This window comes from Parasteatoda tepidariorum, chromosome 7 (genome assembly GCF_982258835.1).
Source record: "Parasteatoda tepidariorum strain Cologne lab strain chromosome 7, Ptep-v5.0, whole genome shotgun sequence".
Taxonomy (NCBI): domain Eukaryota; kingdom Metazoa; phylum Arthropoda; class Arachnida; order Araneae; family Theridiidae; genus Parasteatoda; species Parasteatoda tepidariorum.
In genome coordinates, this window is record NC_141761.1 from 64,284,032 (window position 1) to 64,310,661 (window position 26,630).

The 26,630-nt window shown below is 27.5% G+C and overlaps 1 protein-coding gene across 2 annotated transcripts in view; it reads right to left on the reverse strand.

The window, feature by feature from the left end:
- Positions 1–26,630, reverse strand: part of LOC107451261 (fatty acyl-CoA reductase 1) — a 69,180-nt gene that overhangs the window by 35,737 nt on the left and 6,813 nt on the right. For both annotated transcript variants that reach the window (XM_087167948.1, XM_087167947.1), the window contains exons 3-6: positions 11,342–11,517; positions 8,548–8,620; positions 8,352–8,461; positions 1,532–1,709 (exon numbers count right to left, since the gene is read on the reverse strand). In XM_087167948.1, coding sequence (XP_087024074.1) covers positions 1,532–1,709; positions 8,352–8,461; positions 8,548–8,620; positions 11,342–11,517 — 537 coding nt within the window. The remainder of the gene's footprint in view (positions 1–1,531; positions 1,710–8,351; positions 8,462–8,547; positions 8,621–11,341; positions 11,518–26,630) is intronic.

The window sequence follows — 26,630 nt, forward strand, 5'->3', positions numbered from 1 at the left end:
GTCTACCCCCCCTAATTCAAGGGTCTAGATTCCAAATATGTAAAAAAAATTATATGTTTATTCAATTATATGTTTTAAAAATTAGAAAGTACGTTTTTGTGTCTGATTTCGTAACTTAATTAATAGTTAGCACTAATTAATTAACATATTTGAGGTCACCCCCAGGAACCATTAAGATTGACACTTAGTTCGTGAAAATCCGATCATTAGAACGAAAGTTATTCAGGGTGATTCGTTTTTTTTTTGCGGACTGTACAAAAAAAATATGAACACACAATTATTAGAAAAGTCTATGGTGCTTGGAAAATCAGAGGAAAAGATGCGATCATTAAAATATAATTTGATTGAGAGTAAAGGTGTAGTTAGATTTATTATAGCCGAAAAGAAAAGAAATGTCTAAGACACGTTGAAATAGGGACAGATATAGATACGTCTCAAAAAATAATAAAAGAAAAGCTTCATAGCAACTGAAAAGAAAATGATTCAAAACAGAAGTAGAGGGATGGAAAAGGTTAAGAAGGGTCATAAAGGTTATGAAATGATAATAAAACGAAATAATGAAAAGAAAGTGTGAAAACAACAGAAAGAGAAATTTCCAAAACTGAAATGAATGGATGGAAAAGGTTTGAAGGTAATTAATTATTTGACTATGTCAACCTTCATCTATCATAAGATACCACTTGATAGAATCAAGTTAACATGTCTTATATACTAGTGAATTGGTATTTAATATTTAAAGTGGTAGTTACGCCACATTACTCCCCTTCCAGAATTTCATCTGTGATAGAATTCGATGAACGTGTACCACTAGTTGACTCATGCTGTTTATTTATTTATATCAATTTTGCTCATTATATATATATATATATATATATATATATATATATATATATATATATATATATATATATATATATATATATATATATATATATATATATATATATATATATATATATATATATATATATATACATATATATATATATATATATATTGCTCATTATTTCTTTTTATTTTTGTTTATAGCAATTCGATCATTTTTTTTTCTTCAATACTGTTTATTGACCGGGAAACATTATTTACTTCACAGGATTTTTTTTGAGCAGTATATTTTTAAGTAAATCAACTGTTTAATGTGGATCATCCATCAATATTGGTAAAGTTCTTATCACGTCAGCTGGTCATCAATGAAGGGGAATTAATCTTTTGACTACGTTTTATCTATCAAGAGGTACCTTTTGATAGATGAAGGTTGACACAGTCAAAAATTAAATCCCCACAGGTTAAAGAGAAGTGAAGATGAAATAAAATCATGAGAGTAAAGCTTTATCACAAAAGAAAGAGCATCGACCAAAACTGAGTTGCATGAATGGAAACGGTGGAGAACTGGAGAAAGACTGGCAATAAAAGGGTGTAGTGGAACTCTATGGTAAAAAAAGCCAAGGTTAAGCTAGAGCTGTAAACTGAAGTATTTCATTAATAATTAATTAATATTTTTTTTTGCATTTTATGGCATTATTGCACATACTTTCAATGGACTTCTCCAACAATTTACTATAATTGATGGGCGAATGATTACTACAGGAAGATCCGATGCCATTTCATCTACGATATTTTCAGCTAAACTTTTTGAGAAAGTGTACTGGTTGGGCCATTCTGGTTTGCATTCGGCAGCTAACTTTTCAAATTCCCCATTTTCACCACTCCTGAAAATATAAAAATCTTTTTTCACTTCAGAAAAAATTACTATATTTATACCTAAGATAAATTTTTTAAATTAATTTTAACATTTGGCAGCATTAAATAACTGCCGAGTAAACACAGTTTTGTTGAATCCGAATGAATCGATCAATACGAAAACGAGTCATCTAAACTTTATTTCAAATTTGATATTCTTGCATTTATTAGCTTAGCTGACGTAAATAACTAATAAGGATATAAAAAATCCATGTCTGCTAACTTGTTAAAGCATATTTTGTGCAGTGAAATCTCAGTTTAGTTCAAAAACATGCTATATCTAGGGGATGCCTTGTTCTTGAAATTAACTTGGAAATATTCCTCTAGATGGCTGCTGTTGTTCCTTATAAATGTGTTCGCGTAACCTAACAATGAATTATTTAGTTTAGGCTTGTTATTTTATTGTTGCTTTTTTTAATCTCACAATTCGTGATAAAGGGGGTAGTTTTCTGAAAGGAATCTGCTATAAAATAAAAAGGTATAAAAGTAACTAAATTGTAAAGGAAGGGACTATAAATAGTGTGGTACTTGATTTCAAATGCTGGAGGCCGGAACATTACAAGAAAAATGTGCTATCAAAATGCTCTGATGGAAAAGTAAGAAAGGATAAACAGCAGTTTCATGTGACGCATTATAGCAATTTTGCTTATAAAAGTACTACTCCTGGTGAAGGTGAAGTATCACTTTTATGCAAATTAATATTTAATTTGTACAAAAAAGTACCCTAAAAGTGGCAACATAACCAGTTAAGTAAGCATATTTTTGAAAAGTTGTCATAAACCACAAGGAAATTTCAAACATCAAAAGGAATTTTACAACATAAACCAAATAAGTTTTTTTTTCTTTTTCCTAGACGAAATCAGTAAGTAGCTTAGCATAGATTGTCAAGGAGCAAAAGATTTCTGATTCTACTCAAATATCCATGAATATATAGTCTAAGATTTAAATAAAGTCTTTATTTCATTTCTGAATAATAAAATATTAATATTTTCGCGTGTTAAAAATAACGTCCAGTATTGGCTGATCATCTCCAGGTTCTTATTACTTTTCAAATAAAAAAAGTGAGTAATGTTTTGTTATAATATAATATTTTATAGCAAAACTTACTTTACTTTATCAAAGAATGAAAAACTCTATTTATGAAACAGATACTTATATATTCAGGTTTTTGTCTCTCCTGTAAAATTAGTTTTGTCAGAAGAGTTTAGTTCTGTTAGAGAAACGTTGTCTGTTAGAACAGAATGAAAACCAGCCATCTCCAACGAAACTGGTTTATATTGATTCAATTCAAGCCTTCATTGCTCCCAAAATGTCATTCTTTAAAATACATTTACTATAATATTGTAAAAACTGTTTATCAGTTTTATACTTAATTAAATTAAAATATATTAGTAATTGTTTAAATATACTGTACCAGACTTGGTTTAAAATTTTGATGTTCTCCGCATTCGATTTCAAATTATTACATGCAAATAAGTTTTAATTCATTTTCTAATTTTCTACTCAATATTAGTTACAATTTCGCAAAAAGCACGAATTAAAATTCCTGATGCCATAAAATTTCTATTTCATCTGAGAAACTTGAGTTTAACCCTCAATTAAGTTAGCATATGGGTAGGGGGAATATGAGGTCTAAAACCCACTTTTAGAGTTAATGACCTCTCTAACCGTACTGCAGTGGGATGAGCGCTTCAACCCAGGGCTAAAGAGAATAGAAGGGCTAGTTCACTCCGCTCTTAGAGCTGAAGCTACGATTTCCCTCCTCATGACGTCACTGTGTCCACAGATCTCGGGGATCACAAGCAAAGATATTATGATAACTTTGCATCTTCCTCTTTGTAAAAAAGACTTTTTCTGGTTATTAGCTTTCAAACTTTACGTAATTAACACATTATTTCCGTTCATAAACATAGTTCAAAAAAACTTTCTTGGCCATTATAATAAAAAAAATACCATTTTAAACTTATAAAAATGTTTTACTAGTTGCCGAAAATGATACTATAAATACTTTATTTTAAAAAGTTCAGTTTTAACTTTAATTATTAAGAAAAATGAAAGCATATATCGACACTTTTTTTATCTACATATTCTTTTATAACAATAAGTTAAGTTAAATTTATAATTCCTGATTCTAAAATATGCCGTTAATAGCAATTTGTTCACACTTAATCATTAGGAAACATCAACCTTAAACGCTATTTGCTGAAACAAAATAATAATTTAGGTTCATAATGTCATTAGAAATTTTACTATTGTTTATAGATATTTAAATTTACGATGATATAATTTATAGATATTTAAATTTAAGAGAATATAATTTTTTAAAAAAAATCATAAATTTTTAGAATAACTACATTAAAAAATATGTTATGAAATTAGGAGAATTCCAACTATATACTATATATTTTATTTATACTTTTTATTTACATTTTAATTTTCTTTGACTTTATCCATTTTTTAATTTTTTTCACCTGCCTTTCTTTTTGAAGTAACGAGGCGGTTTCTATTTAGATAATGAATTTCCATAAAAGTTCTTAATGACAGAATAAACGTATTGCTGTTTCATATTAACTGTGTCATTTTGGAATCCATTCTTTACATTGAAAATTATATTTTTTCCTTTTGTTTTTCTATCAAAATTTTTTCAAGTTGCAATCGCGCAAACTGGCATTTCGATAATAGTTTTAAATTCTTGTAAATTCACTGCAAAATCTGAGGAAAGTTATTATAGAAAATAACAAATGTCTTAGAATATCTCGCAAAAAGAAATACTCCAATATTAGATAGAGCTAGTAAGGCCGAACGCTCCGTTCTTGAAGTAAAAGTGCGAGCTTTGCGCCAAAGTGACGTCACTAGAGAAAATCGGAGGATTTGCGCGGCGAGAGCTACTTCAAAGAACTGAACCAGCCCTTCTATTCTCTTTAGCCCTGGCTCAACCCACTTCCTCAGTATGGGTGAGAATTCTACCCCACTGATAAGATCTTAGAGGATGACGTACGTAGCTGGCTCTTTACTTAGCATGATTTGGACTAAACAAATGCTTCTTAAATATTTTGGGGATTTATTTCTACACAACTATAAGTATATATGAAAAATTAATTTTTGATTGATTGTTTGCTTACTAATTGTTTTTTACCTGAAATAAGTTTCAAGAGAATTCCTCATTGTAAAAAAACTATAAAAAATTCACAAAGTGTCCACCATTATGTTAACCATATATATGCTTTTAATGAGGCATGATTTAGATGGTGGCATGGTCAAGAAAAGTATAAATACCCAGAATGTTTAAAAAATACCCACAGATGTGAAGAAATGAATACCCAAAATTCTTAAGAAGCATTTGTTTAGTCCAAACTTTGTTGCTCAAAGTGTATATATGAAGTTAAAAAATGGATGACATTTTACACATTATAAATTTTTTATAATAGCTTGCGATGAAGATTTCTTTTAAAACTTTTTTCAAATTTCAAAGTGAGCGTTAACTTATTCAAAAACACTCATTGATGTGAAGAAATATACTCTCAAAATTTCTGAAAAGCAATTTTCAGTTCAAAGAATATGCACTATACGTGCATAAAGAGTTTCTAAATAATAGAAAACACTTTGTAATTTTTTGCAATGAGTGGGAGTTTTTTGCAATGAGTGACGCTCATTTGAAACTTGCTTCAAGTTTCAAAATGAGCTTCACTTTTTTCAAAAATATCAATATGGTTCAAGAAATAAGTTCTCAAAATTTTTAAGAAGTATTTGTTTACTCACGGTATGAGCTTATTTAATGGCAGACATAACATAACAGACATAGTATAACATAATATAATGGCACGCATTTTGCGAATTTTTATAATGTTTTGAAATAGAAAATTCATTTAAAACTTGTTTCAGATAAAAAGTACGCTAAATCCAAAATATGCTATGTAACGAGAATAAATATTGTAAACATACTGGAGTTTATTTTGCGAATTTTTAAAAATTTTTTTGCAATGAGAAAATCATTTGAAACTTTTTTAGATTACAAATTAAGTGACAATTCTTTAAAAAATACCCATATGTGTCAAGAAATGAGTACTCAAAATTTTTAAAAAGTATTTGCTGACTCCAAACAATTCTATGTTTAGAGTATATTTATAGTTAACATATTAGAGGAGACATTGCGAACTTCTTATATTTTTTGGTAATGAGAAATTCATTTGAAACCTTTTCAGATTACAAAGTAAGCGTCAAATTTTTCGCAAATAGACGTAGACGGGAAGAAATTAATACCCAAATTTTTAATGAAGCATTTGTTTAGTCCGAACTATGCTACGTTAAGAGTATCAATATAGTTAGCATAATGAAGGATACATTGCGAATTTTTTTTTAATTTCTTGCAATGAGGAATTCATTTGAAACTTAATTCAAATTGCAAAGCGAGAGTCACAAAAGTACCACAAAAGTTTTACAAAAGTACCAATATGTTTCAAGAAACAAGTACTCAAAAGTTTTATAAAGGATTCTTTTTTACTCACGTTATTAAATTACATTTTTTTCACGTGTATAATTAAAGTAATGAAGGACAATCTGCGATTTTGTTTAATTTTTTTGAAATGAGGAAATAATTTTAAACTAATTTCAGATTATAAAGTGAGCATCAATGTTCTTTCAAGAATACCCATTTGTGTCAAGAAATAAGAAATCAAAATTTTTAAGAAGTAATTTTTAGTCCAAATAATGCTTCGTTATGAGCATACATGCAAAATTAAAGGAGGAATTTTTTTCATTTTTTAAATTTTTTTTGCGAATTCTTTAATTTTTTACAATGAGGAATTCATTTCAAACGTTTTTCAGAAACAAAAGTAAGCGTTAAGTTTGTCAAAAGTACCATAGACGTGAAAGAAATTTCGAGAAGCATATGCTTAGTCCAAACCATGCTCCGTTAAAAGCAACAATACAGTTAACATAGTGAAGGAGATACTGATAATTTTATGTAACATTTTCTTGCAATAAAGGTTTCAGTTTTAACTTGATCCAGATTACAAAGTGTGCATCAATTTTTCCGAAAATACCCATATGCGTCAGGTAATCAGCTATCAAAATTTTTAAGAAGGATTTTTTTGTTCCAAAAAATGATGTGTTAAGAGAATATGTATAATTGACGAAAAGGAGGACAATTTGAGAATTTTTTATATTTTTTTACAATAAGAAATTCATTTGACAGTTGTTTCAGAAAAAAAGGGGTGTCAATTTCTTTATTAATGCCCGTAGTTGTGAAGAAATAAATATTCAAAATTTTACGAAGCATTTGGTTAGTCTAAACCAGAGGAACGTGTATATAGGAGTTTATTTGGCGAATATTTCAAAATTACTTGCAATGAGAAAATAATTTGAAACTTTTTAAGAATACTAAATGAGGAAATAACTTCAAACTTGCCTCATATTACAAAGTGAGTGTCAATTCTATCATAAGTACCCATATGTGTCAGGAAATAGGTACTTAAAATTTTTAACAAGGATTTGTTTACTCCAAGCAATACTATATTAATAACATATTTAAACCTAAAATATCGGAGGACATATTTCGTATTTTTTATGTTTTTTTGAAATGAGGAATTCATTTGAAACTTGTTTCAGATTGCAAAGTAAGCGTCATATTTTTTAAAAATTCAGATAGATGTGAAGAAATAAATAGCTAAAATTTTTAAGAAGCATTTGTTTAGTCCAAATCATTCTACGTTAAGAGCCTTAATATAGTTAACATAATAAAGGAAAAATTACGAATTTCCTTGAATTTTTATGCAATGAGGAATTCATTTGAAACTTGTTTCAGAATACAAAGTTAGTGTCAAATTTTCATAAAATCCCCGAAGATTAGAAGAAATAATCCATACTCTAAATCTTTAAGAAGCATATTGTTGTCCAAACCAGGCTACGTTAAGAGTATTAATATAATCTATGGAGCTTATTTTGCCAATTTTTTAAAATTTTTGTGATAAGAAAATCATTTGAAATTTTTTTCTGATTACAAAGTGCACGTAATTTTTGCCAAAACTACCTATACGGGGGAATTCACTTGAAACTTGTTTTAGATAACAAAGTGAGCGTTAAAGTTTTCAAAAATACATGTAGGTGTAAAAAATTAATATCCAAATATTTAAGAAGCATTTGTTTAGTTCAAATCATTCTACGTTAAGAGCGTTTTTATATCACGTTTATATAAATAACATAACAATGGATAAATTGCATTTTTTTTAAAATTCTTCCAATGAGAAATCAATTTGAAACTAGTTTTAGATTACGAAGTAAGCTTCAATTTCTTTTAAAAAATAGCTATAAGATGTGAAGAAATAAATACTAAAAATTTTTTAAGAAGCATTTGTTTTTGCAATGAGGAATTCATTTAAATCTTGTTTCATTTTAAACAGAAAGTCTGAGTTTTCAAATATACCCATAATAGTGAAGAAATAAATAACCAAATATTTTAAGAAACATTTTATTTGTATGTTCATACCTTGCAAGAGCCTTGCTATGTCATCCCTAATAAGAACCTATTATTGGGGCTGAACTCACATCCATTGTATCGCTCATCACATTGTATCATTAAATAACTTTACTATACATGGGACAAATTTACTTACTCCAGTGCTTTTAAAAATCTTTCTCCAGTCCAAGGCAAACGATAAATAGTTTCTTCTATTTTTCCATGTTGATTTGCATTTGAAAAGGCAGTTGAAGTGTATACCAAAGCCTAAAATTTAAGGTTAAAATATATTTTGTCTCCCTAACTTCTAGAAGGGATATTAAATTTTTATTGCAAATTAAAGATATTCTTACCTCTAATTTCTTCAATTTCCGCGCAAATTCTATCACATGTTTCACACAAACGGAATTTTGATTTGCCATGTACCTGTAAAATTGATTAATTATTGCAATTAGTGTTTCAACTTCTTCTATCAATCTACGGGAGTATAAATATAAGGGACGCTTAAGTTATCATGCATAATTAAACTGTTAATATGATTTTTGAATGTCCAACTAGGTGGATGTCATTCTGAGCGATGGTTTAAGGGCTAGAAAAGTAGACTCCCATTTTTAAGAATTGTTGTTGTTGTTGTTACTAATCCTTCATGACCTAACAACAGCTAGATCTTGTCCATGAGTCCATGTATTCTAGAAAAGTCAATCACAAGAAGTGGAGAGGATTTAAGGCCTTCCAAACCTAGACTCAGGCAGTCCAATGGCATAAAAACTCACGGAGAAGGGATCGAGCAGCTTCTTTTAATCTAAGAGACCGGAGCGCACGAAGGGAAAAGTTGTTGCTACTAATCCTTTGAGATTTGTCAAACAGACATGAAAAGAAAAATTGATTTGAAATAAATATATAAAAAAGGCTGGCAACGAAAATGGAAAAAATAAAGGTGAGAAACAAACACAAATAAAAAAAACCACTGAAGCTGAAAGAGAAAAAATATCAAGAAAAGCAGCGCAAGAAGAATCACAGTTCATCTTTTTTGTCTCACGTTATCTGTGGTTTTTCTAGTTTTGTTTCTCACCTTTATTTTTTCCATTTTCGATGGCAGCTTTACGTTTGTTATGTCAAATCTAATTTTTTTTAGACTCACGCCTAGCAAATCTTGAAATCGGCTCCGGTTATATTATTACTATTTTATTTCATTTTACTCTTTGTAAATTTTCTGAGCCCTTTTTTTAATTGATGAATTAATGGTAGCAAAACAAAATACAAATCAAAGTTAAACACCCAAAACAGCATATTCCTACAATTTTCTTGAATATACAGAGAGAACTTAGCATGTAGTTGAAAGTAAAAAATAAAAATTTTCATAATATTTGCATAATTTTCCTTTTTCAACTCATTTATTAAAATATTCTGCAAAATAGAATGCCGTTTATAGAATTTATCCTTCATTCATACACCCTTTCATAATTTTAAAGTCTACGCGAATTATTTGCATTCATCGGGGGTGGCTGTTCATAAACCAGAATCCATTCCATTTTTACAGAAATATTGTTGTAAAAAATAAAAATAAGCTGTTTATTATACTAGGAAATTAAAATTAAATAATTAAAGTAATTTAAAAAGGATACAATTTGTTTAGAAATTCACTTAAAGAATTAAACGAATGTAGTATAAAAGTGTCATACATCGAAACTATTCCACCTAGTGGCTTTAGGAATAGCTTATCATAGTTAATTCTTACCTTAAAAATAAATCAGAGTTAATTCTGAAAACAAACAAACAAGTTGTTTAAAATATTTTTGAAATGCAATTGAAGAAATGAACTAGGAAAATGGATATTAATTAAATCTGTTTTAAATTTATCAGTTTCTTTTGAAAACTCCTCATAGTTAGAATAATTTCTATAAAACCTATGAATCTGGTAGGTAATAATATTGGAAAATAACTTATTGGCAAATTAAGAATTAAAATCAATGCTTTTTTTAAATGGAAAGTTAAAACAATTTCTTTGTCATAAAGTTTACTTTTAATTTCACTATCTTCATTAATATTAAGAGTTAAATCTAAAAAAGTTGCTCAAGAATTACTACTATTAGTTTTATTAAGAATGAATTCAATTTGATATATTTGTTTAGCTAAAATATCAAAATCCTTAAAATTAATAATTAAAGGATCATCAATTAATCTGAAAAAGAATTAATTAATAGGAAGATTAGGATATGATTTCAGAAATCTATATTCCTGTAGAAAAAGAAAAATATTGCAAATATTAGTACTAAAATTATTTCCCATGGGGATACTTTTAATTTGTTGAAAAAGGCAGTGATTAAATAATAAATAATTGTTGTTGAGATTAATATGAACTAGAATTTCCAGATGAATTTGAAAAAGGTCATCAAGAATTTTATTAGTTGGAACGAAAGTATACATGTTTTCGAAATCAAAACAGTGTAAAGAATTAACATAATTTAAAGTTTTTTATGTATTTAAAACCTGTACACTATTTTCCATATTCCAATTTAGGTGATTATTACTTTTAGTATGCTTATTAATTTCATTATGAACTTTTTTAAGAATATTTTCACAGTAAATCCCGAAATTTTCATGTTACTATTAACGCCACTAGCTTTTATATATATATATATATATATATATATATATATATATATATATATATATATATATATATATATATATATATATATATATATATATATATATATATATATATATATATATATATATATATATATATATATATATATATATATATATATATATATATATATATATATATATATATATATATATATATATATATATATATATATATATATATATATATATATATATATATATATATATATATATATATATATATATATATATATATATATATATATATATATATATATATAAAGAGAGAATGAATTTAACTACTCTATTATGCTTAATATGTTATATAATTTTAAAGATTTTCCAGTATTTCTATCAACAATAATGAACAGGAATTGTACGCAAATTTATAAATGCAAGTTTCATCTGAGACAAAAAATGCATCGAATAATATGGTTTATTGTTAGTCTATTGTATTTAAAACAAAAATATTTTATTAATTGGAAACAAAAACTTAAAATTCTGTATTTTTACCTTAGAGGTTTTGTGAAACTTACAACTGCTGCAATATGAAAGACAATCGTAACTTCTTCAGTAACTTTGGCAAGATCTTCATCACTCATTCCTAAATTAGGCAGGGTGATATCACCATGAACAGCAATCACTTTTTCTGCAGCACTTGGATTCTCCTCTAGAAGACGATGGAACAGCTGTAAAATATGCATTATATTAAAATCCTTATTCAATATCAGAGACAATAATACCAGGATGTAGATTTTGGAATAAACAAGCTATACTGTTTAAAATCGTCAAAATTTCCAAAAGTATCCGAGTTTCTCCAAAAAATGTCCCAGACATAGCAAAAAGCATTAAAATGCCCAAAATATGTATATTTGAAAATATTTAACACACTAAAAACTTTAAATATACAGTGCGCAAAAATATATATATACTCTATAACAAAAAAATCGACTCACCAAGAAGCAATCATCCGATTACTTTGAAATTTCGTATGCATGAATGTTTTGAACAGATATGGCAGGAATGATGCCGACTGGGGACGTGTAGTCTTTAGCGACGAATCCCGCTTCCAACTGCGTCCTGACAATCATCGAAGACGTGTTTGGAGACGCACAGGGCAAAGGGGGTATCCTGCCTTCACTATTGCACGCCACACCGGCCCTCAACAAGGCATTATGGTTCTTGGGTGCCATTTCCTTTGACAGCCGGACCCCTTTGGTCGTCATTAGAGGTTCACTTACTGCACAGCGGTACGTCGATGTCTTCCTAAGACCTGTTTTGCTACCGTTCCTTTTGCAGCGCCTTGGGCTGGTTTTTCAGCAGGCAATGCCAGACCACGTGCGGCACGTGTTGCTATGAACTGTCTGCAAGCTTATCAAACTCTTCCTTGGCCTGCCAGATCACCAGATCTCTCTCCCATCAAGCATGTCTGCGATATGATGGGAAGGCGATTGCATCTGGCACAGAATGTTGATGACCTCGTTCGACAATTGGATCGAATTTGGCAGGAAATACCGCAAGGGACCATCCGGGAGCTTTATCGATCTATGCCACGCCGTGTGGCAGCTTGTATTCAGGCTAGAGGCGGGTCAACACCTTATTGAACTTGTTACTGTAACTCTGCAATAAATTATTCAATTGTTCTGAAATTCTAATCATTTACTATTCTGTACATTGTCTTCCTATCCACCAATTTTCGTTTCAATCGGACAACTCCTTCTTGGTGCGTCGATTTTTTTGTTATAGAGTGTATATATAACCTTGAATAACTTTCGTTCTAATGATCGGATTTTCACATACTAAGTGCAATCATAATGATTTCTGGGGGTGATTTCAAACATGCTAATTAATTAGTGCTAACTATTAATTGAATTTAAAAATCAGACACAAAAACGCATTTTTTCTGAATAAACATTTTTTTGATTGCATTTTTGGATCAATGACCCTCAAAATAGGAAGATAGGCTAAATTTTGGAAAAAGTGGATTATAAATTGGGATGCTGGGAAGTTATATATACTAGCCATCGCTCCCACAAAAGGCCAGAAAATATCGCCATAATTGGGAGAGAAATTTAATCTAACCATACTCTAACTGCGGAATTCGACAGGAGAGAAATACCCCGTTGCTAAGCAACTAAGTTGAGAGAACAAAAATGAATGAGATGAAAACTGAAACCGTTCTTTGTTTTTGTGCTGAATCGGAAGGGCTTTTTTTTTTCTTTTTTAAATATTTAATTGAAAAATATCTTGGAATTTCCAAACAACAGATTTGTTTTTAGCTGATTTCTGCTTAAAAAGCAAAGACTGCTTTTGTTTTACACTTTTTAAAAAATAAATTTTGAATCGATTGATAAATTATTTATGATTTCTCCAGATTTTACTTTTTCAACACATGAACTTTTTATAAAGCATTATGTAGATTGTTATGTTATTTTTAACTTCTTCAAATGTGAAGATTTTGTACCATTACCTAATTTGCCGTATTTTAACTACATGCAGAGTAGAGCAAATAACGAAAATATATCCCTTAAAAAATGTGAAATATCTGGAAGAGATTATAATGCACATTCACAAGGTTTTTATATAATTCACAATATTTCTTTTTATATAAATTTATAATTAAAAATTAATGAATGCTAAGTGGCATTTTAAAAAGATTGAAATATATATGTTTAAGAATAGTGTATAATTCATTTTTAAAGAAATCGTTTCATTCTAACAAATATATGACTTACGTAGCTTTCTTTAGATAAAGATAATTTGCGAATATCATCCAGATGTTTTTATATATTATGAAACGGATTTTCATAAATTCACCATAAAATATCTCTCAAGACGTTCAACAGTTACGAGCACCAAATATTGCTATAACTGATTTCACGATTATTATCATCATTACATACCTACATCTGATACGATAGTCTTCTTTAATCAGAATTCGTAAGATTCTTAAAAACTGTAATAATGGCAGAAAAACTAAGAAGATAAATGTATTTTATTACCTTCAGATTCGCAGCAATTAATGATCAATTTCAACATATATAACTTCAAACATCTTGTTACAAAATCTTTAAGTTTTGAAATTTTGTTTTTAAATTTAAAGAAACTTCTTTATTTCAATGTAGGTGTCACTATTCTTTTAGTGTTTTAAGGACAGCAGGAACTCTGTTGGAATAATAATTTTCAGATGTTTGCTTCTTTCAGCATAAGATTCTAATCAAATTAAAGATCAAGAATGATTCAAGTGTAACATATTAAACTTCATGGTGAGAACTTCATTGTCTTCAAAAAATATGAAGAAAATAAATACCCATTCTTAAGATTCGCATGACGTTATAATAAAGAAAAAAAAGTTCTTAATATGAAATAGAAATGTGAAGTTGCCAACGAGAAAGTGGAAAATAAAGCTGGAAAAACCGCAGTACCTCTAGAATGAAATAGAAAATAAAAAATTAAATAAAAACAAATCCAAACAAATGTTGTAGCCGGGAAAGGCAAATCAGGGCAAAATGCTTTTTAAGGTGCCATGGAGAGCTGATGCAAAACTAATATCATTAACAAGGAAATCGGCATTTATGAGAATAAAAAAATTTTCCGGGTATCAAGATGAGATGATACGGCAGGGGGGGGGTTTAGAATTTTCGCATTATCGAGATTAAATTTATCTCCGTGATGCAATAATGTGCAGGAATAGATTTATCACATTTTTGAAAAGGGACTTATCTACCGCGTTCTCTTAGTCTACAAAATTTTTAAGCCCGTCTGGTTTATATAATATAGCTAAGGTTGCTCTGGCAATGAATTCATTCCCTGTTTCACTCTCAGCTAACACAGTTTCACTAGTTTTTTTCTTTTTCATTTTTCGTTGGCAACCATACATATTTTATTTCATATCACTTTATAATCCTCATTTACGTCTGCCGAGTCTTACAAATTGTTACCTATTTTTGAGCGTGCCAAGCATTTTCTTTAAGCATTGTCATTCTCAGGGCTCGCTAGGCGTTAATGATTCGTGACGGGAATTTTGGAGCATTCAAGACATGTTGACTTTTATTTTCATATTTTTTGAAGATAATGATATTTTTATCTTCCTTCTTCAGTTACTGGGAATTATTCATTTAGTGACACAGTATCTATATATATATTTCTCTTACACGGCGACAAAAAAAGCCACATTACAACTCCCCGAATGGCAACGCTGGAAAATCGACCAATGATTGCCGCTAAAAATGTCACATGCCAAATCTAGCTGAGATCGCTCAACATGTAGCGCTTTTAAAAACGAAAACTGACATAACCAGAGAGAGCATAAGCTAGGCAGAAGTGAATAGTCTTTGTCGAAAGATCTCTGTTTTAGTATTTTGTCGAAAGCGCTTTTTTTCACGAATTTATATATTACGAATTTATTTCACGATTTACGTTTTATATCACGAATTTATTTGTTCTACTAGAATTTCCATGTTTATTCAGGTTTTTCCATTGCAATTCACTTATTCAATTTTTAATAGACTTAATTATAGCCAAACTTTTAACCTTTTTATAGAGTTTTAGAAATTTTATCTTAAGATTTTATACTATAGCACATTTCTTAACGAATTAGATGTCCTTTATTTGAATTCATATTTATTTTAATGACTTAGTATTTACTAAAAAGATGCAATTTCTTTTTTAAAAAAAGTTGTTATATGGACATGAATGATTGTTTTGAATTCCTAGAATTTTGTGCATTTGCAATGTACCTAAGTTAGTAGCGAGCGAGGCGAGCTTGGTTTGCGAAGAAAACCATATAAGATTGCGTAGCAATTTTCGGGGGTTGGCGAGACTTAGCGAGCAAGGGGAGCAGCCCACTAGTATTAAATTAAAATACTTAACGCAATACTAAAATTAGTTTTACGTTGGATAATGGTTATGGCTCATAGATTTAAAAAAACATAATGATCGATTCATTCATCAAAACTTTTTAAAAAATTAAAAGCCGTTCTTTTTTTTTTATTTATTTATTTTTTTTATTTCATTTCAATTTGTTTCATTTATTTATTTATTTATTGACTGCTGCTCTGAAAGAAATTTTCTAGGATATTAAATAATTCCGTCTACAATTGAAATTTCAAAAGTCAAATAGGCCAATGGAATGACCTCGCGCTTCTGGAATCAACGTAACTAGTCACAAAATCAATTATTTCGGACAAGCTAACGTCTCCACCCGATTCGAAATTTTTGGAAAATATATTTTTTAATCATCGATCCAACTTTTTAATTCCAGACCAGGTGTATACTTAAAGACATATTTCAATAGGAGTTATATTTTACTCTTTCTCTTTTTTACTATTTTTTTTTATAAATTCTTCAAGTTATATGATTTGCGTAAATAGTAAGTATGATGGTAAACGGGGCTTCACACTAATTTTTTTCATCTTTCCTGTCACTCTTAACAAAATAAAAGAATAAGTCTAATTTCTAACAATTTTAATATGTTTATTTGTTTCTAGCTGTTTTAAGCAATTTAATGTTACGTCTAAACAGATTTCAATTATGGAGTTAATTAAATCATTGTCACGCTTCAATTGAACATAAAAGAAACATTAACATTCTTTTCAATTGTCTTGTCTTTTTCAATTTTTTGATTCTAAAAATGGCATGGTTTTGAGATATTTTTACAATCTTCTATTTTTAGTAATTGTTGTTTAACAAACTAAGGCGTATCGAACATTTTCCTTATATAACAATAGATTTTGAACTACGCTAATATTGAGGAATAATATTAACAACATTTTTAAGTAAATTTTTTCAACATTAACCTTTTATACGAGCAATTTTCTTAACGTTAATGGTTGATAATAAGTTACACGAAATTAAATTGTATGTCCTTAGTTTTTTGTTCATTTAAAAAAAAAGCAATATGTTGCATTTTCAGCTGTGCACATATACGCATTTGCTTTTAATTACTCAAATAAATAAGAAACAGTAAAAAAGACAATCAATAATTTGTTTTCATTTTTTGAATTAATATTATGCTTAGAAACAGTCTGCTGTTTTGCACCGAATAAATTTAAACAGCAGAATGTTTTTAAGTTCTTAACAAAATTTAATTCTCAGCCAATTAGCGATTGTTCTAAGTTTTCTTTTAATAAAAACTTGACAATAATATAAAAAGTAATTTTACTTTATAGGAAAATCTAAATTAAAGTGCTAAAAATATGTATTAGTATAATGAAAAAATAATATACGTGATAGCGTAAAGAAGATTTGGAGAAATGATAAAATTTAATTAAGTAGTTGGTAAAATTGTTCTGCGAAACACGAGCGGACAAGTAAATGGAAAATTTATTTTAAGATAAAGACGATATATAAGATGCTGAGAAATTTTAAGATGCTCAAAAACGTTAACTACGTATTCATATTAATAATTATAAAATATATATTGAAGAAATTGATAAATATATTATTCCAAATCTATTCATGTGCATGTATACTATTGAAAATGTATCAATTATTGAAAAAACAAATTAAAAAATAAAATTAAAAAAAGCTGATGTAATGACATTATATTAGAAACATACTTTTATGAAACCCGACATTCGTGGATTAAAATATTTTTTATTCAATAAAATGTTTCATTTCAATTTTCTTACTAAATTACGAATAAATTTTTAGGCGACTAAAAAAGTAACATATTATTTTATAATGAAAAAAAAAAGGATTAGCAATCAGTTATTAGCGAAAAAAATGTGAATGACATTTTAGGCTCCGAGGGCCTAAGTCAAGTTTTTCGTAAGTTAAACACATTTAAATATTAATCGCCCCATTTAAATATTTCTTCATTGTCGCCAAATTAATTTTTTGAAAATAATTAATTTTAATTTCTCTCGTCTTCTACTAAATAAAAACAGTTGAATTTTTGGATTTTTTAATAGAAAAATATTTAGATTAATATGGTATGGACGAAAATTATACCTCATAATTCAAATATTTTCTATCCACAATTAAGTTAAATAATAAAAAATATTAAATAAGTATTGAAAAATTTGTGGGTGCAATTTTATGAGTGGGTGCAATTTTTTTTGAATGGCTTATGGCTGAAAACTCAAAAGGAGAGAATAACATTAGAGGGTCCGATGTTTGGATCTCTCGCATGACCAAACTTTATTGCCCGGATTGCAGCTAGTAATTCAAATGTTAAAAATCCAAATATTTTTTTAAAAAATGAAATCTTATCCAGAGAAAGTACGTCTTCGTGACTAATTTCATAACTTAATAGTTAGCACCAAATAATTAGCCTATTTGAGGTCACCCTCAGCAACCACTGAAATTGACACTTAGTACGTGAAAATCCGATCATTCGAAAGAAAGTTATTCTTTTCTTGCGCACTCTACCACTTGTTACGAATTAATTACAAATTTAAAAAAAATAATTGCAATATTACAATAACGTATGGCATTACTAAAACAAATGCAAAGAATTTTAAAAAATTTTGTATTTAATGAGGATGAATACAATAATTTTTTTTATAATATATATACATACATATATATATATATATATATATATATATATATATATATATATATATATATATATATATATATATATATATATATATATATATATATATATATATATATATATATATATATATATATATATATATATATATATGGGTCATTCTCACGAAAACAGTCATTTTCATGTCCCCAGTATATTTTATGCTTGTTTTACAACTTATGAAAAATAAAATTTCAGGGAAAGCATCTTTCAGAATGCAGGGTAACAAAAGAATAAAAATAAAGTTATCAATTTTTATTTTTTGTTTACTTTAGGTAATTAAAATATACCAATATGTCATTCCCTCACTTGTCCCCACCGTTGATTTAAAAAAAGAAAAAAAATTCTGAAAAAAAAAATTTAATTTACAAATTCGTGTCTCTTATTTCAGAATATTGAAATATAGAATTCAGAAAATCAATTTTTAAATTTAATTTCTGATGAAAATATTGACACAGCACTATTATAAACTTTGTTCCTAGTGTTTCACATCATTCCCTCACAGCAATGCTCTTATCATCTGCAATCTTCTTAGAATTAAAATATTTTAATAAAAACTTTAGCAGTTAACAACTGGCATCTTAGAACAAAATTGCAGTATGTTTCCATCTTCAACTTAAAGAAGCTTGGCTGTGGAATAAATTTGAATGAATCAAACCAGGTAAAATTTTTTACATTTGTCATTCCCTCATGTCGTTTTTTTCTAAGAGTAAAATAAAATACAACTTCATCGAGAAATTGAATAATTATATCTTGCTTTCTTGTATGAATATAATTGTGTGTGATTGATTTCAGAAATTAATTAGGCCTAGCTGTTATTTTCAAATTTTATTAAATTTGTCATTCCCTCACTAGTGTATAAAATGAATAAATGATGCTGAAGTGAGGGAATGATTCAAGATGAGTATAATATAAAAAAAAATTTTGTTCAATCGTGCCAGCCAATTTTATTTCCCAAACCTGTAAAACTATTAAATATATAAAACTAAATTATAATAAATATTAGATATACTTAGTATGTTATCATTTTCAAACTTGAGGTAGCTGTAACATAGAGAAAAGCATGTATTAAAATAAAATATCATTCCCTCACTATTAGTGTCATTCCCTCTCATTTGAAATAGCGAAATTAATTAATTTATTTAAATATTAAGTATAATTTATAGGATATATACTTTCTTTATAATGCCATTACATATTTCTATTATTATAAAAAGTCTCAGAACTTTTTATTCACTTTACTTTTTTGGGAATTTATGAACTGAAAAATGACAGTTTTCGTGAGAATGACCCATATATATATATATATATATATATATATATATATATATATATATACACAGGGAGACTCTAAAGAGATGGGGGAAATTTTAGGAAGTGATAGTACACACCCAGACAAACAATTTTTATCAAAGAATGCATGGTCGAAAACAAAACCCAAACCGCTAGAGGGCGTCAAAGTTTATGTTCTTATATGAGGCAAAAACACACAAAGAACAATGAAGTTAAGTTATAAAAGCAAATTTAATAGCATGTGATTACAATAAGTATTCAAAACAGTGACCGGCAGTGGCTATGCTGGTACAACGGCGAAGAAAAGATTGGCGAACCTTCCCAGCAGCGGCCGAAAGCTTGGCGACAAATAACGTAGCACAGTAACTCGCAATAAGAATGGAGCTTTCTCGTTTGCATGAAAAAACTTTCCAAATTCGCCAGTACCTTTGCGTTTTGTTTTCGGCCATGCATTCTTTGATAAAAATTGTTTGTCCGGGTGTGCACTATCACTTCCTAAAATTTTTCCCATCTTTTTAGAATCACCCTGTATATATATATATATATATATATATATATATATATATATATATATATATATATATATATATATATATATATATATATATATATATCCTCTTCCGACATCAATCAATTATAATTGTGTTTTTAAAATTCTGTAACAGTAAGATTATATGGAATTTATTTTTTGCTGAAAAAGACGATGACGAAATTTTTGTGGGTTGTTTTTTGATATAATATCTATGCTTATTAAAATTAAGTTCACTTAGTATGCATTTCTGTCACACAGTCTTTATTAACAATAGCGGGAAAAGGGTAACACTGTAATAATTATGATAACTAGTTTTTAAAAATTTAGCTTACAAGTTTTTTTTATTACTCATATAGGCTTTAATATTGATATTTTTGCATTATTCTTATTAAGTATAGTAATTTTATAATAAGGTTTTGCTTTAAATGAAAAATGTGCTATATGAATGCATAAGTTTTTGTTAAATGGCTAAAGACGTGCTGACAATTTTACATCATTATGATATTTCAGTATTTTTTTTTGTTGCTCTGTTTTCAATACATGCCTGTTAAAATATTTTTTTTATCATTCTTATTTTTTTAACTAACTAGTTAAAAAAAATAAGAATGATAAAAAAAGTATTTTAATAAATTAGTTAGAAAACAAAATTTTTAAAAGAAATTATTTTTTACTGTTAAAATTACAACAAAAGGTTATAAATGAATAACTAAATATTTTTCGTTACTTTATTGAAAATGTCAATATTATACAACATTTAGTTTTTTCCGTAAGTTTCCACACCATATAATATTCGTATTGAAGCAATTATTTTAAAAAATATTTCTGACTTATAATAATAAAGCTATTTTACGATGATAAAAAAATACATAAATTTAAAATGCAATAAAATTAAAAATAAATGCCTTCTTTAAGATTTAAATTTATAAACACATCATTATCTTTGGATGAATTTGAAATTTTTGTGCTAATGCAACTTCTCTAAATTTGAGCTGAGAGGCTGATATATTTTTTTTACTTTATTAAGCATCTATTTAAAATAACTAACATACAAGGTTTTGAATCACTTAATTTTTTTCTCTCTCTTTTGAATCGATTGATAAATAAGTCTTAAATATATCTTTAATTTGGTTTATTTGTAGAATTTAAGTATTTCCTTCCCTTTCATTAATTATTTAAAAAAATTTATCAATATGTAATTAACTTCTAATTTCCTATTAACTTAAAAAATATCGTATTCTGCTTTCATTTCCAAGTATATTTCACCCAGTAGTACTAAAAAATACGGCAGTTGATTGAAAATTGACCTGATAACAATCTTGAACAACATCACTGATTTTTATTAAATTTCTTTTTATATTTAAAAAAATAATGATTTTTAATTGAGCATTAAGTTTAAACAGCAAAGTGATATGCTGAACTGATTTTAATGCATGCATTTTAAAATTCTATCTGAGTAATTCTCATCAAAATTAACATAAAATCGTTCCTAATGCAAATAAATTGGTTATTACGTATATTTTCAATAATTTAAATGCATAGTTACAGAAGTGTATCGTAAGAAAAATATTAAAATATCTCAAATGGGACAGTATATCTATTATTTATTATTATGATTATAGATTTTTCCCCTTCAATATTGAAAATTCGCTTCAAAAATTTTTTTGACTTAAAAAGAGATGTGATTCTAAAAAAGATTATAAACCAATGAGCTACACTCGCATTTTACCCCATTTCAGAAAACATTCATTATAAATAGAAATTTAAAATTATTTCTTAACGTTCTTTACAAATTTGTTCTTTAAATGTTCCCCTACAGGCCTTTACTAAATTTTATTGTATTTACCGATTTAGTTCCTCAGCAGTTTATTCTAGCATATCATATGCTTAGAATATAAACAAGATAAATGGTAAACAATAAACTTATTGTCATATGCCATAACTGAAATAAAAATATTTGCCATAATCTTCATAATTTCATTGAAAAAAAATGATTGACATAAAGTATAAAAGAGAAATTTGTTAGAAACAGTTTTTTTTTTAATTTACTGTTTTGATTTTATTGTTTTTGTTTTAACTATTTTTACTACTGTCATATTCTAATTATCATTTATTTTTCTTTCCTTTAAAGTCAGAACGGAAGATCAGCAAGGAAGATAAAACTCAAAATTTAAAAATCAGCAAAAAAGATAGTAGGAAGTAAAATTATATTTTACTTCAGATTCATCCAGGGATCAAAAAAAACCCGGGGTTTCTTATCTTTTTTTTTTTTCTTTGGTTGAAACCGGGGTTTTTTGGGTTTTTTTTAAAACAATATGTGGAACAGTATTTCAACTACTAATCCAAAGTCTTTCACAGCATTTGACTATTCCATTTAACTATTAATTAATATTTTCAATAAACAACTAAAAATTATCCACTCTTCTTCCTCAAATATTTTAGCAAAATATGCAATAAAGAAAGGAAAGAAGAGCTGAGTACTTAAAGTGTACAGCTTCACTTGGCATGCAAATAAACATTCAACACTTAAATTTTATTTTAGTAATATGTTAAGGAATGATTCTCTCCCTTGCTTGCCTGTAATATAAAAATGTTATATTTAAGTATTTTTCTATAAATATTATTATTTAGATGTGTGCAATTTATAATATTATTATGGGATTAATTTTCATGAAACATGCATTTTTTTTAATCCATTGACTTATTACAAAGTTTAATGTATTTAAGACAATATATGATTTATATTTTATATGAATGATAATTAAAAAGTGTTTTGCAATAATTATTTGAAGAAAAGGTACAAAAAAGATATGGAAATCATGTAAAATAGTAAAAGTAAGTTTTAATACTAATGGTTTAATAATAAATAAAGTATAAATTTTGTTCCCATTCATTTTAACATAATAGTTTAATAATAAGTTTAATTAATCAGAGTTTGTAGTCTTGAAATTCCTGAAGATTTATCCTCATTTACTTTTAGCTTTTTGCTCTGATTTGTCTGTGCTCAGAGCATCGCATTTTCTGCGAATACTAATTAGAATATTAATTAGTAATAAAAATATTTTAAGTTACTTTAGGAAGAATAAGTCTTGATATCCATAAGCTATATAATGAACTGCATCTAAATAAACATAATATTAAATGTGAATAATTTTAATGTTTTTGGCAGCTAATCTATTTTAAAATATGTATAATAATTTGCTTTCATCCATCCCTTTTATCATTTCTTAGTAAATAACCTTATCATTGAAAAAAAGACTTGAAAGAAACATACTCTAAATAATGTTTATATTAATCATATCATATTATACATGACACAATTATGCATAAATTAATAGTTAGTTAAATAATTAGTTTATTTAAGTAATTGTTTTTTTTCCAAATCACTTTCTTTAAGCCAATGCTTTTCTTAAGGATAATAGTTGAAGGGATGTGTGACTATAATAATTTACATGCATATCTTTTTTACTATTTCTTAGAGAAATACCATCATTATTACTGAAATCAGGTTTTTTTTTTAAAAAAGGAAACATAACTTAAAGAATGCATTTATTAATTAAATTCTGGAATATATTTCCATAATTAAATTCATAATTTTCTATAAAAAAAATTCTGCCTATCTTAATCAATGGCTTTTAAAAAAGTTGATTTAAATCAATGATTTCTTCGTTGATATTATGCTTCTGCACATACCATTTAATATATCTATAGTAAAATATTTTTTTGCAGGAAAGCTAGGTTCATTGAACAGTAAAGCTTCTGAAATTGAATATATAGAAAGAAATTATTGTAATAGTCTACAGTGTTGGTGTATCTGTCTTATCTTTGATTTATTACACGAAAATTAAATAATACTCTTTTCTTAAGGTCATATTTTATTTTAAGCTTAAAGCATTTTATTCTTGTAAAAATTCTTGCTTTATTCATTTAAAATTTTTAAATTGGTGTGTTATTTACAGTTACACAACAATTTTTTTTTTTGAAAAAATTAAAGACACATCTGGTATATGTAATACTTAATATTTAATAAAAATAATGATTTGATAAATGGGCACATACTTCTGAGATAAATAAACTTTAGTGTCTAAGTTTTTATCAAGAAAAGCTAGTTGTAGGTTTTAAATAAATAAGCATTATTTTCAAAACTTAAATAGCTTATATATTAAGTTGCATTATGTTTTATCTTAGAATAAAAATTTGTATTCAATTTTACCTATCTCGTAATATGTCAAAAAGATAAACACCCAATTCTAAAAAACTGTTTTCATATGCTTCTACTTTAATGCTTCTTCTTATATGAAATTAAAAAGAAATCTATTTTATTGTGTGAGAGGATTCATTTAATGATAATTGATTAAAAATTTTTTCCATCATTTCAATTTTATATTTGCATAAAATTGTTTGCATGCAATTATAGTTATTATTTTATTACAATATAAAAAAACTAAAATGCAATAAATTACTATCACTGATATCAGCAAACTATGACAAACACTCGTGACAATTTATATTCCCCAAATAAGAATTGTTGTCAACAACATACAGCAAAAGTTAAGCATTTAAGATAAAGCCTTTGAAATTAAAAGCTACGATAAGTTCTAATAAAGGTAGGTCAGCGACGAAAAAAAATTGCTGAGACATCTAAAATAAAGATGTGATGCCGGCAAGGGAGCCATTAAAGTTTTCTATTGAACAAAGTGTAAGGTGAGTTAAGGGTGGTATATCGGCAAATAAGGCAAAGAAATTCGTCTAAGCACCGGAAATAAACGTGCGAATGATACTGGCGAAGGTGACATAGACGTTTTCTAATCAACCTACAGTTAAGGTGGTTTAACGGAAAGGCGATGAAATAAACTGTGCCAGTTAATATATTCAGCTTTAAATAAAATGGCAAAAAAGATATCATAAAGGTACAATAAAAGCTTTTATTTATGGCAATTTTCTCTTTATTCCGTGAAATAAAATTTGTTTCCTGGTATTTAACAGGCAAAAATGGTAAAACAATCCAGAGGTAACAAAGGTAGTTCCGGTCCTTTAGCGATTGCCAGAAGTTGCGCTTGAAATACCATGCACTGGTCCTTATTTTGGCCCGGATTTCCCTTTATTAAAGGAACCAATACGGCAACCACCAAATCACTTTAATTAGCATTTTCGGAGAGACGGAATTGCCCCTTTGCAAGCCCAAAAGTCGTGTACTTGTTAAGAAATGGTTTCTAAAACATTGTTTCTCTACTGAAAATGAAACTATATTGTAAAATTATCACGATAAACTAACATAGTTGCTCTCTTTCTAAAAAATTTAGGAATCAATGGATAAATATATGTTTGGTAAATATTATACAAATCCTAATACACGAAAACAAAGAGGGGGTGAATGTAGAAACAGATAAGAAAAGAAAAAGAATTGTAGAACATATTGCAGTAAAGATTGTGGAATTTGCGTTTTAAAAAAATTACCTATTGCATATAACAATGCTACCTTTATTTAAAAAAAAAATTTCAAATAATTACCATAAAATGGAGTGGCTTTGTGGGAGGCAAGGTGAATATTTGTCTCAGATGTTTTCTGGGTTTTCAAACTTGTTATTGTTTCAAGAGAAGATTTTCAAAATTTAAAAAAAATTCTTATGGGAAAATGAAATAGAGGAGAGTCGGGTATCCCCGCCCACTTAAGGAGTATTGCTTATATTTCTGTATAATATTGGGTAATAATAAATATTTTTGAATGTTTTTATTGTTTTATCATCTAATTAAATAATGCAAAAAGAATGAACCAAAAAAGAATAGTTTTACTTATAAAAATAGAAATGTGAAAAATTTGACTACTGTATTTACCATATTTTCAAAACTATTGTTTACCATGTTACCAGCTGCATAAATACTTGAAACTTTGAAAATAATCATTTTTTAATATAACAATTAACGTCCGATGGCCCATTGACTTGAAAAAATATTCCATACATATGAAATTGACAGTGGGCGGGGGTACCCGACACTCCCCTAATTATTTCATAAATAAAAAGAAGTTAATAAGAATTCAAATAATCGTATACATTCAACAGAAATAAGAATTAAAAGAAAGATTAAAATTTAAAAATAAAGAAATGTATTCTCGATATTATATTTTAAACATTAGAATTATGCAACAAAGTTTGACGAGTTGCTTTGTGAATATTTTAATATGAAGTTTCTTGCCTGAAAAACTCACCATCTTTATAAAAATAGAAATTATTTCTAACATAAGTAATCAAAGTCTTAATTGGAACAAATTATATTTGATTTTATATTATATTTGACATAGAACAGCCGACCCAATTTTGAGTTTACGACTACTAATGTTCAACTCCATAGCCTTGTAATTTTGAACCAATCCGGAAGACAAGGATACTCCTGGATCAGTACCCCCAGAGGTATTGTTTGTTACGGACTTTGGGACT